The sequence below is a fragment of the Herpailurus yagouaroundi genome, unplaced genomic scaffold (assembly GCF_014898765.1).
Source record: "Herpailurus yagouaroundi ecotype Mexico unplaced genomic scaffold, PumYag 187, whole genome shotgun sequence".
NCBI classification, from domain to species: domain Eukaryota; kingdom Metazoa; phylum Chordata; class Mammalia; order Carnivora; family Felidae; genus Herpailurus; species Herpailurus yagouaroundi.
The window spans coordinates 2,987,725-3,001,556 of record NW_024412418.1 but is presented as its reverse complement, the minus strand read 5'-3'; the positions used below and the strand labels follow the sequence as shown (position 1 = coordinate 3,001,556).

Sequence of the window (13,832 nt, the reverse complement as noted above, 5' to 3'; positions counted from 1 at the left end):
GACACAAAAATCATCTTCTTAAAAGCCCCAGACAGGTGAAAAGATAATAAAGTATTATCAGAATATAACTGGAAGGAAAACAGGAATTCACTAAGGCAAATGAGCATGGAAGCTACTGTTACTTTTCCCAGAAAATAAAGCTTATTTGGAGGACGTGCATTGTGAGGTAGAGGGTATAAACAATATTCTTTCATACAATAATTGTCTAGCCAATACTTTATTAAGGGGAAATTGGGCTGTTAACATATTTTCATTTCTCCATAAAATACTATATAATAAACAATCCTTTTCTGATTGTTCTCTGTTTGTCCCTAACTCTCAGGATCCTTTTCTGCCCTGTCTTGCTCTACAAGTCTAGTTTCTGAGAACCGAATCATTCAGTCTACACTGCCCTCTTGCTTCCAGTTGGGTTTGGCCAATGGGAGACAGGGCAAGGGTTGGGTTGGGAGGGTGCAAGCAGAGAGAGGCGGGGCTATTTATCTCCCTGCTCTCTCCTTGCGTGGCTGGAGTCCTGTCCGTTGTTGCCTTTCCCCCCCTAAAGCCCTGAAGGTACAGTTTCTACCAAGTGTTTTCTCTCAATGAATCTAGCTCTTACTGGTCTCTGATAATACTGTACCACCTTCTGTCTGTGAGGTCCAGGGGCGATCGTGGCTTCTTTCTATTGCTAGACTGGTGTGTGTTGCTACTCTTATTGGTTCCTTTACTTCGATATGTAATCTTTTTATTATTATTATTTTTTCAGTTAAAATCTATTGAATGAGCCCTCTCTTTCCAGCCGATAACTGAGAGGCAGTATCATACTTGTCACTTTCTGTTGTTATGCACATTTGTTAATTTCCTTTTTTTTTTTTTTTAATTTTTTTCAACATTTATTTATTTTTGGGACAGAGAGAGACAGAGCATGAACGGGGAAGGGGCAGAGAGAGAGGGAGACACAGAATCGGAAACAGGCTCCAGGCTCTGAGCCATCAGCCCAGAGCCTGACGCGGGGCTCGAACTCACGGACCGCGAGATCGTGACCTGGCTGAAGTCGGACGCTTAACCGACTGCGCCACCCAGGCGCCCCTAATTTCCTTTCTAGAAGAGAATTAGTGAGTAAAATAGTAGACAAATTTTAGAGGTCTCTGGCACACATAGCTAAATAATATCCAGATAATTTATATCATTTTTAAAAGATGACTTATTAACTAGGATAAATTCCAGTTGCGTGGAGATTGGCATGAGCTGGAACCAAATCCTTGCCTGAAGGTTATACCCTCCCCTAGTTGTTCTGGGAGAGGCAATTCCTGGCAAGAACTCTCCCCAGGGTCCCCTTCATTTCATGGTTCCTCAAGGTGTAGATAAGTGGGTTGAGCAGTGGGGTTCCCAATGTGTACACCAGTGAAATGAACTGGTCTTGCTTGGGGTAGTAGCTGGAGTTGGGGCGCAGGTACATGAAGGCACAGCAGCCATACTGCAGCAGGACCACGGAGAGGTGGGAGGAGCAGGTGGAGAAGGCCCGGTGGCGGCCAGCTGCTGAGTGGATCTTGAGCACAGCAGCCACAAGGAAGGCGTAGGAGGTGGCGATGAAGAAGAAAGGCATGGCAATGGCCAATGTGGCCGCCACCAGCACTGCCCGCTCATGGATGTGGCTGTTGGTGCAAACAAGACGCATCACCGGTGGCACATCGCAAAAGAAGTGCTCGATAGTCCGCGCCTGGCAGAATGGCAGCGAGAAGATGAAGGCCACCAGTTGTGTGGACAGGAACAAGCCAATGACCACAGAGGCCACGACCAAGTGGACACAGAGAGTTAAAGTCACAGTGAGCGGGTACTGCAAGGGGGAGCAAATAGCAACATACCGGTCATAGGCCATGGCAGCCAAGAGGAAGCAGTCAGCGCTACCAAGCCCAATGAAGAAGATCATCTGAGTGGCACAGCCCAGGAGGGTGATGGTCTTCTCTGACTGGAGGATGTTGGTCAGGATGTGGGGCACCACCACAGCAGTGTAGCATAGTTCTATTCCCGAGAGGCTGCCCAGGAAGTAGTACATGGCTGTGTGCAGGCGTGCTTCTGTATGGATGGCCACCACAATGAAGACATTCCCACCGATGATCAAGATATAAACCAGGCTGACTCCAAGGAAAAACAAGACCCGGAGCTCTGGGGGAGACGGATAGGCCAGGAACACAAATTCCATCAACAGTGAGTGATTTCCCCAGGTCATTGAGCTAAGAGAGGATCTCTGCTGAGAGTTACAAAGCAGGAGGGAAAATAAGACCAATGATATATTTAGTTCACACTCTGAGCCATGTTCTAATCTGATCAGGTCTGGAGTCAGAAACTTCGAATTGAGACTAATTCTCTCTTTCCCTCTTCTTTTACCAAGTCTCTTCACATAAATATCTACAGCTCTATAACTTAATTTCTAAGTGCCAAGAGTTGGCCTGAATTGTATAAGATTTTTTTTTTTTTTTTAAGAAAAAGAGGCAGAGGAAGTTTGTGGCATTCTCAACAATTTTTAGGAGAAGGGGAATGCAGGTTAATTCTTTCAGTAAATTCATAAGAAAGTGTCAAGGAATTCTTGAAAGCAGGGGTCAGTCATTAAGATGAGGGCGGGAAGCTATTCATTCATTCACTCATTCATTCACATATTTATTTACACCCAGTGCCTCCTGAGGGATTGACTCAGGAATATATGGATGTAACACTGAAAATCCAATCATAAGATGGAAATTGAAGAAAGTAAACAATGCTCATGGAGAGCTCACACAGGTCTGAGATGGACAGGGTCAGGGATGAGCCTCCCGCTCCTGGTTTCTCAATTCATACCCAATCAAGAGAAGTGCAGGACTTGAAGAAAACAGGGAAATTTATCATAGGGCTCCTCCCAAGCAGGCTCCGTGCCATCAGCACAAAGCCCAATATGGGGCTCCATTCCATGAACCGTGAGATCTTGACCTGAGTCGAAATCAAGAGTCGGACACTCAACCGACTAAGCCACCCAGGTGCTCCTCAACCTTCCCATTTTCAACATTAATTATTTATGATGAGCTTTGAAGAAAAATCTTAAGCCAGAAGCACCACACTAGTACAAATTGTCCACATAGACCCAGGTCCGTGTCACAAGCATAGGGAGAAATGTGACTAGACTGTCACAGATATTCAGAGCACCCGGGGCACAAATGACTCTGTTGTTTCTCCAACAGCTGATGAGTAGTATCCAGTTCCTATCAATTCTCTTTTCTTCTTCTGAACTTTGGTCATGCTCTGAATGATTTCTAATATTACCTGTCCTATTCAATATTTTATTAAAATATGAGGAGTAGGGGCAGTGCATCCGTGTGAAATCAGTTTTGAATTAAATGATGTGGTTTGAAAAATCTCACGTCCTGTCTCTGTGATGCTGGGCGATATATAATTTCTCTGAGTCTTAGTTTCTTTACTTGACAAATGGGGATAATAATTATACTTAGTTCTGAGGGTTTTTGTTTGGATTAAAAGAGTTCATTATGTAAAGTATCTACCACAATGCATAGTTCATCACAAGAGCAGCTCGATGACAGATAACCATCATTATTATCCATAAGTTCAAGGGCAGACATCTGTCCTTATTTACATTTTCATCTCCCATATCACCAAGCCTAATGTACAAATTATAGGCACTTGATAAATACATGTTGTATGGATAAATATACTATGAAAAGTATGTCATTTATACTTTTTTTTTCACTTTCTCTTTCACTTTTAAGGTGATTTCATGATCAAATCATCCGTTTAAGAGCCCGCACGGAAAACAACTTGGTAACCAACATTAGGGCTGCACTGTGGAAAATACCCTGTCACTAGGGAGCATAACAAGTAGAAGGCTACAACAAACACATTTAGGGCTAGTTTCCCACTTATATTTGATAGAGGGCTTTGGAACCTGTGTGATAATGATGACTTTAGAGAATTTTATGATAGCCACACTTCTGTCATTTTAATAGTGCTCTCCAAGATCTATAATAAAATATTTATAAAAGAGTTATCTATAGGTCATTAATTTTTAGTGCTGGAGAGGACTTCAGAAATTACCTAGTTCAGTCCTCTGTCAGATGCTTGAATTTTCCATACAATACCTGAACATCGGGTCCACTTCAAAGCCTGGGGAATGTCATTACTTCCTAACTTGGTTGCTTTGTTGTTGGATAGCATAATTCCCTAACATTCTTTTCTTGTAATGGCTGAAACCTGCCTCAGTAACCTCTACATTCCATTCTGTTCTATGGCATGGGGCCATTGTTTCATGAAACACTTCTGGAACGAAGAGCTTTTATCATGCAGCCCTAAATTTTCTCCCATTTTCCTTTTGGTATTCCTTGAACGACATAGTTTTGTTACGTCTCAGTTTCAGCTCTGGAAATGCTTTCATTTTTGTTGTTGTTGCGTTCTGTTTTGTGTTTGAGAGAGAGAAAGCATGAGCGGAGGAGGGGCAGAGGGGGAGAGAGAGAGAGAGAGAGAGAGAGGAGAGAGAATCTTAAGCAGTCTTCACACTCAGCCTGGAGCCTGACACAGGGCTCAATCCCATGACCCTGGGATCATGACCTGAGCCGAAATCAAGAGTCAGATGCTCAACCGATGGAGCCACCCAGGCTCCCTGGAAATGTTATAATTTTAAATAACTTACTTAGAAGTATACTGCATGGGACAGATCACAAGGATGGTCAAGTATAAAGAGATCTGGGTATCAGTATCTGTCCATTGGCAGTCTATTGCTTCAGACTAACCAAAATTAGATTCATCCAGTTGTTTGTGTTTCATTGTTTTGATAGTCTCCTCAGACGGACTGAGGTAGCTCCCAGGATGCTAAAACCCTAAACATTATTTTTTCATTTTCAGAGAAGCAAAACATGTTCATCATGTTTATACTTATATTTATATTAAATATATTATGTATTTAATAGATATTAATTAATGTAATTAATTAATTATATTATATAACTATAATTATATGTTATATAATATAATTAATATAATATATAATAATATAATATAAATATATTAAATATATTTTTTATGTATGCCATAAAAATTTATGTACATAAAAGTCTGACTCAATGCTATAAAGAAGTGTGTCATAAGATTAAACAACATATGTCTCTGACATAGTTTGTGATTAGGGGATTCGGAAAGGCTTCCTAGAGGAGTAATATTCAAGCTTAAATCTGAAAAATAGAATTAATCAGGAGAAGAACGACAGGCAGAATAATGGGGTCCATATTCCGGACAGATGAAAAAGTAGATTTAATGTTCAAAGAGAGTGAAACTTATTGTAACCGCATGTCATCAACTTGTTTTTCCAAGTTGTTACTAAACATGTGGCATAGGACAGAGGCAAGAGTAGCGACAGCACTCCAGCATCGTGCCCAGAAATCTGCCCAGGCTGGCATCTGTTCGTGAATCCACACCTATCTCGGTGGCTGCAAGTCACAGCCCACATCATATCTACATCTTCCTTCTTACCTCTCCAGCCAGGCCAGCCCCATGTGGCAAGAGTGTCTGAGAAACCTTGCCCGTGTGCATTCTGGAAATACAAGATGTCCAGACGGCAGTGGCTCTCAAATTGTGGAGTTAGCATTGTGCAAAACAAGGGGGTTAGCAGATTTGGTGATATCATACCCCAGGCAGAATCTCAAGCTATTATTAATAGCGATGTCACTGGGGCAGATCAACTCACATTAATGTCTGTCTCCTCATGTTCCGAAAACATAAATAATAATACTCACCTAATGGTGTTGTGATGGAATTAAGTGGGATAAAGTATTTAGAACCCTTGGTTTGATGCGTGAAACCTATTAAGTTGCATAATAAATGTTAATTCTTCTCTCCTTTCTTCGGATCTGTTAAAAGGATATTAATAATACCTGCTTCATAGCAGAGGATTAAATGAGGTACCTTACAAGAAAAGGACTTTTATGGGGCGCCTGGGTGGCGCAGTCGGTTAAGCGTCCGACTTCAGCCAGGTCACGATCTCGCGGTCCGTGAGTTCGAGCCCCGCGTCGGGCTCTGGGCTGATGGCTCAGAGCCTGGAGCCTGTTTCCAGTTCTGTGTCTCCCTCTCTCTCTGCCCCTCCCCCGTTCATGCTCTGTCTCTCTCTGTCCCAAAAATAAATAAACGTTGAAAAAAAAAATGTTTAAAAAAAAAAAAAGAAAAGGACTTTTATTAATTCCTTAAACCTTCTCCAAACTTACATTAGCCATCCCTTCAATATTTTTTAGTCTAAGATTAGTTATTACCATTTTAATCAGAAGAATAGGCCTTCCAAGTGAATTTAGAGGAACACGATAAGCCGTGGGCTGAATGAGCTTTAAAATCCTGGAGTCTCTACTTGTAGAGCCATTACTTGCTTTTCTAGCCTGGTGTCAGTGGGTACCTGGTATGTTGTAAATCTAGAAGGAGACAGAAAAAGACTTCTTACCTTTATCATGAGAAGGAGGAGGGGTGTACCGAGCCGGTCTCCTCAGGTCTAGTCGTAAGAGATGGAAGACAGCAGGTGAGGGCTGTTTGCTCTGGTGGGGAGAGAGAGGACCATGAGGCCAGAAAGTTGGCCCCGTGGGATGGAAGCTTTAGTAACCTTCCCAAGGAAATTTGTGGAAGGAATAAATTGCTCTGCTCTGTAGGGCCTTAGTCCATAAATTCTGTCTCTCCCAGGAGGTGGTTTGATGACTGTTGATCTCTCCTGTGACCAGATAATGAGCCGAAGCCAAAACTGTCCCTGCACTTGGGAGCTCCCATCAATGGAAGATCTGCAGTGAGCTTGTCAAAGTGAAGACCAGTATTAAACCCTTTATCAACACTCTCAGCGTCCCATGTAATTTCCTGAGAAATAAGACAGTCCCTAATCAAGGTCATTTGTGCTTCCTCTTTCAAGTAGTTGACTCCCACCAGATTGTCATAGCTGGGTCAGCCCAAGTCCCAAGTTATTATTGCCCTGGGGAACTGAGACCATATTTTGTATTTTAGGGGTGTCTGGGTGGCTCACTCGGTTAAGCGTCTGACTTCAGCTCAGGTCATGACCTCATGGTTCAAGGGTTCGATCCCCACATGGGGCTCTGTGCTGACAGCTCAGCTCCTGGAGCCTGCTTCAGATTCTATGTCTCCCTCTCTCTTTCCATCCCCCACTCACACTCTGTCTCTCTGTCTCTCTCAAAAATGAATAAATGTTAAAAAAATTATATTTTCTATGAAAAAGGGGGACCTGGTAACCTTGGTTATATATAAAGGAATGAATTGAGGGGAAATACTAGACAGACATTTAACTTTCTTCTGTCACTTATTAATGATATCTTTTTTTAATGTTTGTTTATTTTTGTGGGAGAGAGAGACAGAGCATGAACAAGGGAGGGACAGAGAGAGAGGGAGACACAGAATCTGAAGCAGGCTCCAGGCTCCGAGCTGTCAGCACAGAGCTTGATGCGGGGCTCGAACTCACGGACAGCGAGATCATGACCTGAGCCGAAGTCGGACACTTAACTAACTGAGCCACCTAGGCACCCCTCCTCTGTCACTTCTTAAATAATTCCCTTACTGTGGTCTTCCAGAATTTGAAGAAACCATACGTTTTCACTCAGTGTACCATACAGGCTTGTAGGTTTGATCATGTCCCTGCTCATATATTACTTTGCCATATTAAACTTGCTAATTTTTAATATCTTTCCCCTTATTGCCTTTCTCTCCCTCATCTCCATTGATCTCCTAGTTCTTTCACAGTGGAACATACTTTTGATATGTTCTTTTTGATACCCGATAATAACACAGACTTAGGGTTCACTCATTTAAAGTTTGGTTCATCATTGGTTGACTAATTAAACAAATATTTATTTAGTATGATCTGCCCATCACTGGTCTAAGTCTGGGCACCAAGATGGATAAGACAAACAAGCTTCCTGCTGTCACGGGCTTATGCTGTTGCTAGTGAAACAGACAATACACATGGTAAATAAGTCAGTTAGTATCAGATAGTGATGAGCCCCATGACGAAAATCTAACAGGTTGAAGAGCTAGAGAGTGACTGGAAGAGGATGATCAGAAGACTCTTCCTTAAGGAGGTGATGTTTGACTTAAAACATGAATGATGAGAAGAAGCAATCCATGAAATATGGGATTAAAAAAAAAATTCAAACAGGGAAATACAGTTGAAGGTAGTAAAGAACTCAAAGCTGGAAGAAAAAAAACGCAACATGGCTAAAATAAAAAAATATTGAAATTTAAGCATATCCAGGCATATGGATATTGGAAATCCTATCATTCAGAGACCTTCACTGAGAAAATGAGACGTGGAGAAGTGGCCTGATTTGTATAGCGTCCAAAAAGTCAGTGGCAAAAACGGGACTAACTTGGTTCTTCTGATTTCATCTAATAATGTCCGCTGACTATTGAACATTAAAACCAGGTGGCTCTTCAGGATCCCAAGGGAAGTGAGTAGAGAATAAGTATCTATTTTTAAAAGATCAGCACACTGCTTTCAATAACTCCTTAGGCCAAGGATTTAATCTTTTTCTAAAGATGAAAACTAATCAGAGTGAGAATTGTTTGAGATTGAATATATTTCTAAGAACTAAATGATTGCATATTTTGAAGTAATACTTTGTATGATGAGTTTCTAGTGAATAAAATGTTGTTAAAAGGATTTCCTCACATTTTTCTAATATAGAAATGTAAATAATACCACTGAGATTAGAAGTTGCATCAGAGCCTTTCCTTGTCATTTCCTAGGCTGTTGTGGTCATTTTAATGTATTATCTCGGCTAGGCCAGAGTCCCTAAATATTTGGTCAAACACCAGTCTAGATGTTACTTGTGAAGATATTTTTAGGTGAGTTAACAATTTAATGAGTAGGATTTGAGTAAAGCAGACTATTATCTGTTATGTGGGTGGGTCACATCTAATCAGTTGAAAGCTTTAAGAGGAAAGAAGACTGAGGTGCCCTGAATAAGAGGGATTCTGCCTCTAGACTGCCTTCACATTCAAGCTGAGACATCAACTCTTCCCTTGGTCTTCAGCCTGCTGGCCTACCCTGCAGAGTTTGAACTCACTAGACCCACAACTGCATGAGCCAATTCCATAAAACAAGCTTTTCCTCCCGCCCACCCCTCCATGCAACCTATTGGTTCTGCTCCCTGGAGAACCCTGATTAATACAGTTTTTTATCCCAAGAGTGGTTCTAGAGGAACAGAATATTAAGGATGAGTTTTCAGAATTGGTTCTGGGGTTTGTGGAATTGGCTCACTGATCTGATAAGAGTTAAAGGCACTGAAGACTCCACTTCAAGTTGTAAAGGGAACACTGAGTCTACAGTGTGACGCAGCAACAGAGATATGCAAAATATCACCACTGGGTACAGCTAAGTCAGTACTTACGGAAGCCAGGTTTTGGGTGACCATGCACATGATACCTTCAGATATTTTTGTCCAAGTGATGACTATAATGAGATTGGCTGTTTGCTTCTAAATGCACTAGAGTAAGTGGGAAAGAAAAGGTTGAGCCCGGTGACTCAAAGTCTCAGCTCTACTATTTCATAAATGACCTGAAAACTTCCATGCCTGCCTGAAAGAGACCAGTGTATTCTGTAGTTGTGAGCTGAGGTTGCTGAAAAACACACCCAGAATCTCATTCTGTGAGTGGCTGATTTACAATGTAAATTGGATTCTTGGCCTCTCAAGGTTTCCTCCTGATGTTTGAAGACATTAGCTGGGAAGGAATGGGATCCTGAAAATTGGAATGAGGATATACAGGATAATTCCTGATGATTCTGGGGGCATAGAACCCCTAAATTCTGATGAGTCTTCTTTGGCAGTAGAACAAGGCATACCACTCCCACTGAGGAGATTAATCCTGCCTTACCTATAATGGCCTCCCCTGAGCGATTTGCCTTGTGAGACACTGCTGGTTCTCCATAGGATCCACTCCCATCACCCCCCTTTGCTTCTTGACCTATAACTAGGCTCAAGTCCCAGCAGGCCCTGAAAGATGGTGTACAAAGTCTATCATTTAAAAAAAATTTTTTTACACTTATTTATTTTTGATAGACAGAGAGAGACAGAGCACAAGTGGGGGAGGGGCAGAGAGAGAAGGAGACACAGAACTGAAGCAGGCTCCGGGCTCCGAGCTATCAGCACAGAGCCCGACGCAGGGCTTGATCTCACAAACCACAAGATCATGACCTGAGCCGAAGTCGGACGCTTAACCAACTGAGCCACCCAGGCGCCCCTACAAAGTCTATCATATGAAGAGGTGCATTACATTGTAAAAGAAATACATGATTTTTTCTAATTTATAACAAACAAAATTCTGGGGAATGTGCATAGAAATGGATATTAAATGTATGGGTTAATGATGGGAGGAACACAAAGTTGGATCAGGCTGAATTTATCGACATGGGTCCACAAAGCATAGATTCTCAATTAACTTTGCAGCTTGGGGTGTTAGGGCTCTTAACGATTTGATTGTTTGGTTGAAACATGGGCCAGTAGGGGGGCTACACCAAAATAAGTTGAAATACGAGTTCTGCTTTGGTCTACTGTAGAGAAAACAATTGAAAAGCTTCAGGAGATTAGAAGTTAGAGTGGATTTGTCACTTAAGACCCGCTTACTTGTCCCAAGAAAGTCCAGAAGACACAACTTTCCCCATGATTGTGGGAAACAAATTTATAAGGGGAGCCCCCAACATTTTTGAAGGCTGTGTGATTGCTTTTCTCTCTGTCAGAAATTTCAGTGAGATCTGCTGCCTCTAAATTGGGAAACCTAAATGCAATGGAAATACTTGGACCCCAGGGTGGCCAAGGCCAAGTGATGGTACTTACTTGTCAAAGGTAGGGTGGGTGTGGTTATTACACTGCACAGAGTCGAAGCAGTAATCAGAATAGTCTACTTCACAGAGACTTACGGCCTTGGCTAGTTGATCACAGTGCTCCCAGAAGTGAAAGGATGAGAAGTCTACTACATTCTTACTTGATATGTATGAGTGGAAGAGTTCCGGATCAAGTGAACAAAAGTGTAACTTGAATCATAAAACAGAGAGTCAATTCCCAGACTTGAGCTAGTTTGCAGACCTAGAACCCCTTGAATGAAGGGGGAGGCTGTGTCTTCATGGGGAAGGACCCTACTATGCTTCCAAAAATGTATGTATGCTGTTAATCTTTTGCTCAGTCTTCCCGAAAGGGATCTAAACACTTTCAGCAACATGACTACATTGGGGGAAAGGAAATAATCAGAATTTTCAGGTCTACTATACAATGGCCATGAACTGACACTAATTCCAGGAGACCCAGAAGTCACCATAGTCCCTAGTCAGAGTAGGTGCTTATGGAGACCAGGGGATCAAAGGACTTTTTAGCTCAGGTTCATCTCACAGTGGGTCCAGTGGGTCCCTAAACCCATCCTGTATTTCCCCCCCCCAGTTTGGGATGCTTACTTTCAGGAAGATTTGGCTTCTCTGCATACAATGCTTCTGCCAAAACTACATACTTACAGAATTCTTTATTTACAGTCATGGCATTTCATGCGGCATAGTTTTTTGCTCAAGGAAATCACTTTCTAGTAAATGAAGTGATAATGGGCCCATGTTCATGGAACTCACTGGTCTTACCGTGTTTCCCACCATCCTGAAGCATCTGGCTCGGTAGAGTAGTGAATGACCTTTTGAAGATAATTACAGCACCAGCTGGCTGACAGTACCTTTCAGGGCTGAGGCAAGTTTCTCCAGGAGGCTTTATGTGCTCTAAATCAGCATATAGTATTATTTCTCCCGTAGCCAAGACTCATACTTCCCATAGCCAGAAATATAGTATTATTTCTCCCATAGCCAGGACTTGCAAATCAGTGGGTGGAAATGGGAATGGATTTTGGTCATCCACCAGCAAAATTATTCTTTTCTGTCCCCATGACATTATGCTTTGCTGGTGAAGAGGTCTCTGTACCAATGGGAGGAATGATTCCACCATGAAACACAACAATGATTCTATTGAACTGGAAGTTAAGACTGTCACCTGGCCACTTCGGGCTCTTCATGACCCTGAATCAACAGGTAAACAAGGTATTACTGTACTGACTGGAGTAACATCCTGATTACGAAGGGGAAATTGGACTGTTGCTTCATAATAGAGGTACTGAAGAGTGTCTTTCAAACAGGAGATCCCTTAGGGCATGTCTTAGTACTACTACGCCCTGTGGTTAAAATGGATGGGCCACTACAACAATTCAATTCAAGGAAGACTGTAAAAGTCCCAGACCTTTTGGGAAGGAAAGTTTGAGTCACTCCACTACATAAAGAACCATGGCAAGCTGGGATACTTTCTAAGGAGAAAGGGACTACGGAATGGGTATTGAAAGAAGGGATTTATAAACATCAGTTTTGAGCACATAACCATTTGCAGAAATGAAGACTGCAATTGTTAGGTGTGTTTCTTTTTTTTTTTTTTTAAGGAATATGTTTGTGTGTATGTATGTGTGTATTTTCTTCCCTCTCTTATCCCATTAAAACATAACATAAAATGTATTAACTTTACATCATAGTATTTAAGTTACAGAGTATAAAGGACAACGGTGAATATCACCCAAAGACTTTGCATTCTCTTGGGGGGGAAAAGTACATTTTTGGTTATAGACATGATAATTGTTATCAGGTTGGGTAGAAATATGGCTGTTATGGTCTTTATTTGGAGGTCAAGTATGGTCTAAGGAGATGAGTATGAACGCCAAGTGGACAGGGGGTGGATAGTGATGATTACTTTTATGAGTCAAATGGCTAGGCTATGGTACTCGGTTGTTTAGTCAAACACCAGTCAAGATGCTGCCATGAAGGTGTTTTTCAGATGTGCTGAACATGTAAATAAGTAGACTTTGTGTAGAGCAGCTTACCCTCCATAATGTGGATGGACCTCATCTAATCTCTTAAAGGTCTTGAGAGAAAAGGCTGAGACAGCCAGAAAAGGAAGGGATTCTTTTTCCATTGCCTTCAAACTCAAGATGGCAACTGATGCCTGCTGGAACTTTCAGCCTGTTGGCCTTGGCCGAACATTTTGGATTTGCCAAACTTCACAACTGTGTGAGCCAATTGCTTGCAAACACCTCTTTCTCTATCCTGTTTGCTCTGTTTCTCTGGAGAATGTTGACCAATACAGAGGATGACCGCTGGAGAGTTTGACCATGATACTTGATGACCCACTCTTGCTTTCCCAGAACTTAGGGGGTCTTATGTTGGCATAAGTTATTCTCAACACATGTTAACTCTCAGAGCAAACTGATTCTGCACCACCTTTCCTAACTTACTTGTACATTCCTGGATTGAATGTGGGAGCATAGGTTAGACCCAACCACAGGACCTTGTAATGTACAAAAGAGGCTTAATGAAGGAAATAGGTGCATTAACCAGGTTATTACTTGTCATACTTTAAAGGTGTTTTTTAAGCTTATTTATTTATTTGAGAGAAATAGAGAGTGTGAGCAGGGGAGGGGCAGAGAGAGACAGGGAGAGAGAGAATCCCAAGAAGGCTCCACTCTGTCAGTTCACAGCCCAATGCGAGGCTCAAACCCATGAACCGTGAGATCATGACCCGAGCCGAAATCAAGAGCAGGTCACTTCACCGACTGAGCCACCCAGGCAACTCTGTCATACTCTAAACACAAAACAAGAATAAGGCATTTTAGGTGAGATATCCTTATGAACATTTTCCAAGCAATCAGCTAATACCATTGCTTCTCAAGAGGAAGCTTCAAAGATAATAACATTGCTTCAGAATAAATATAGACTTTTAATCCGTGGCTAAGTGAATAATAGCCTACAGAAATCTTGTCAATTTTCAGTTTTAAAG

The 13,832-nt window shown here is 41.9% G+C and overlaps 1 protein-coding gene across 1 annotated transcript; it reads right to left on the bottom strand.

The window, feature by feature from the left end:
- Positions 1-1,261: 1,261 nt before the first annotated feature.
- OR10W1 (olfactory receptor family 10 subfamily W member 1) lies at positions 1,262-2,206 on the bottom strand. The gene has a single exon (XM_040495775.1). The coding sequence runs from the start codon at positions 2,204-2,206 to the stop codon at positions 1,262-1,264; it is 945 nt and encodes a 314-aa protein (XP_040351709.1).
- Between the last annotated feature and the right edge of the window lie 11,626 nt (positions 2,207-13,832).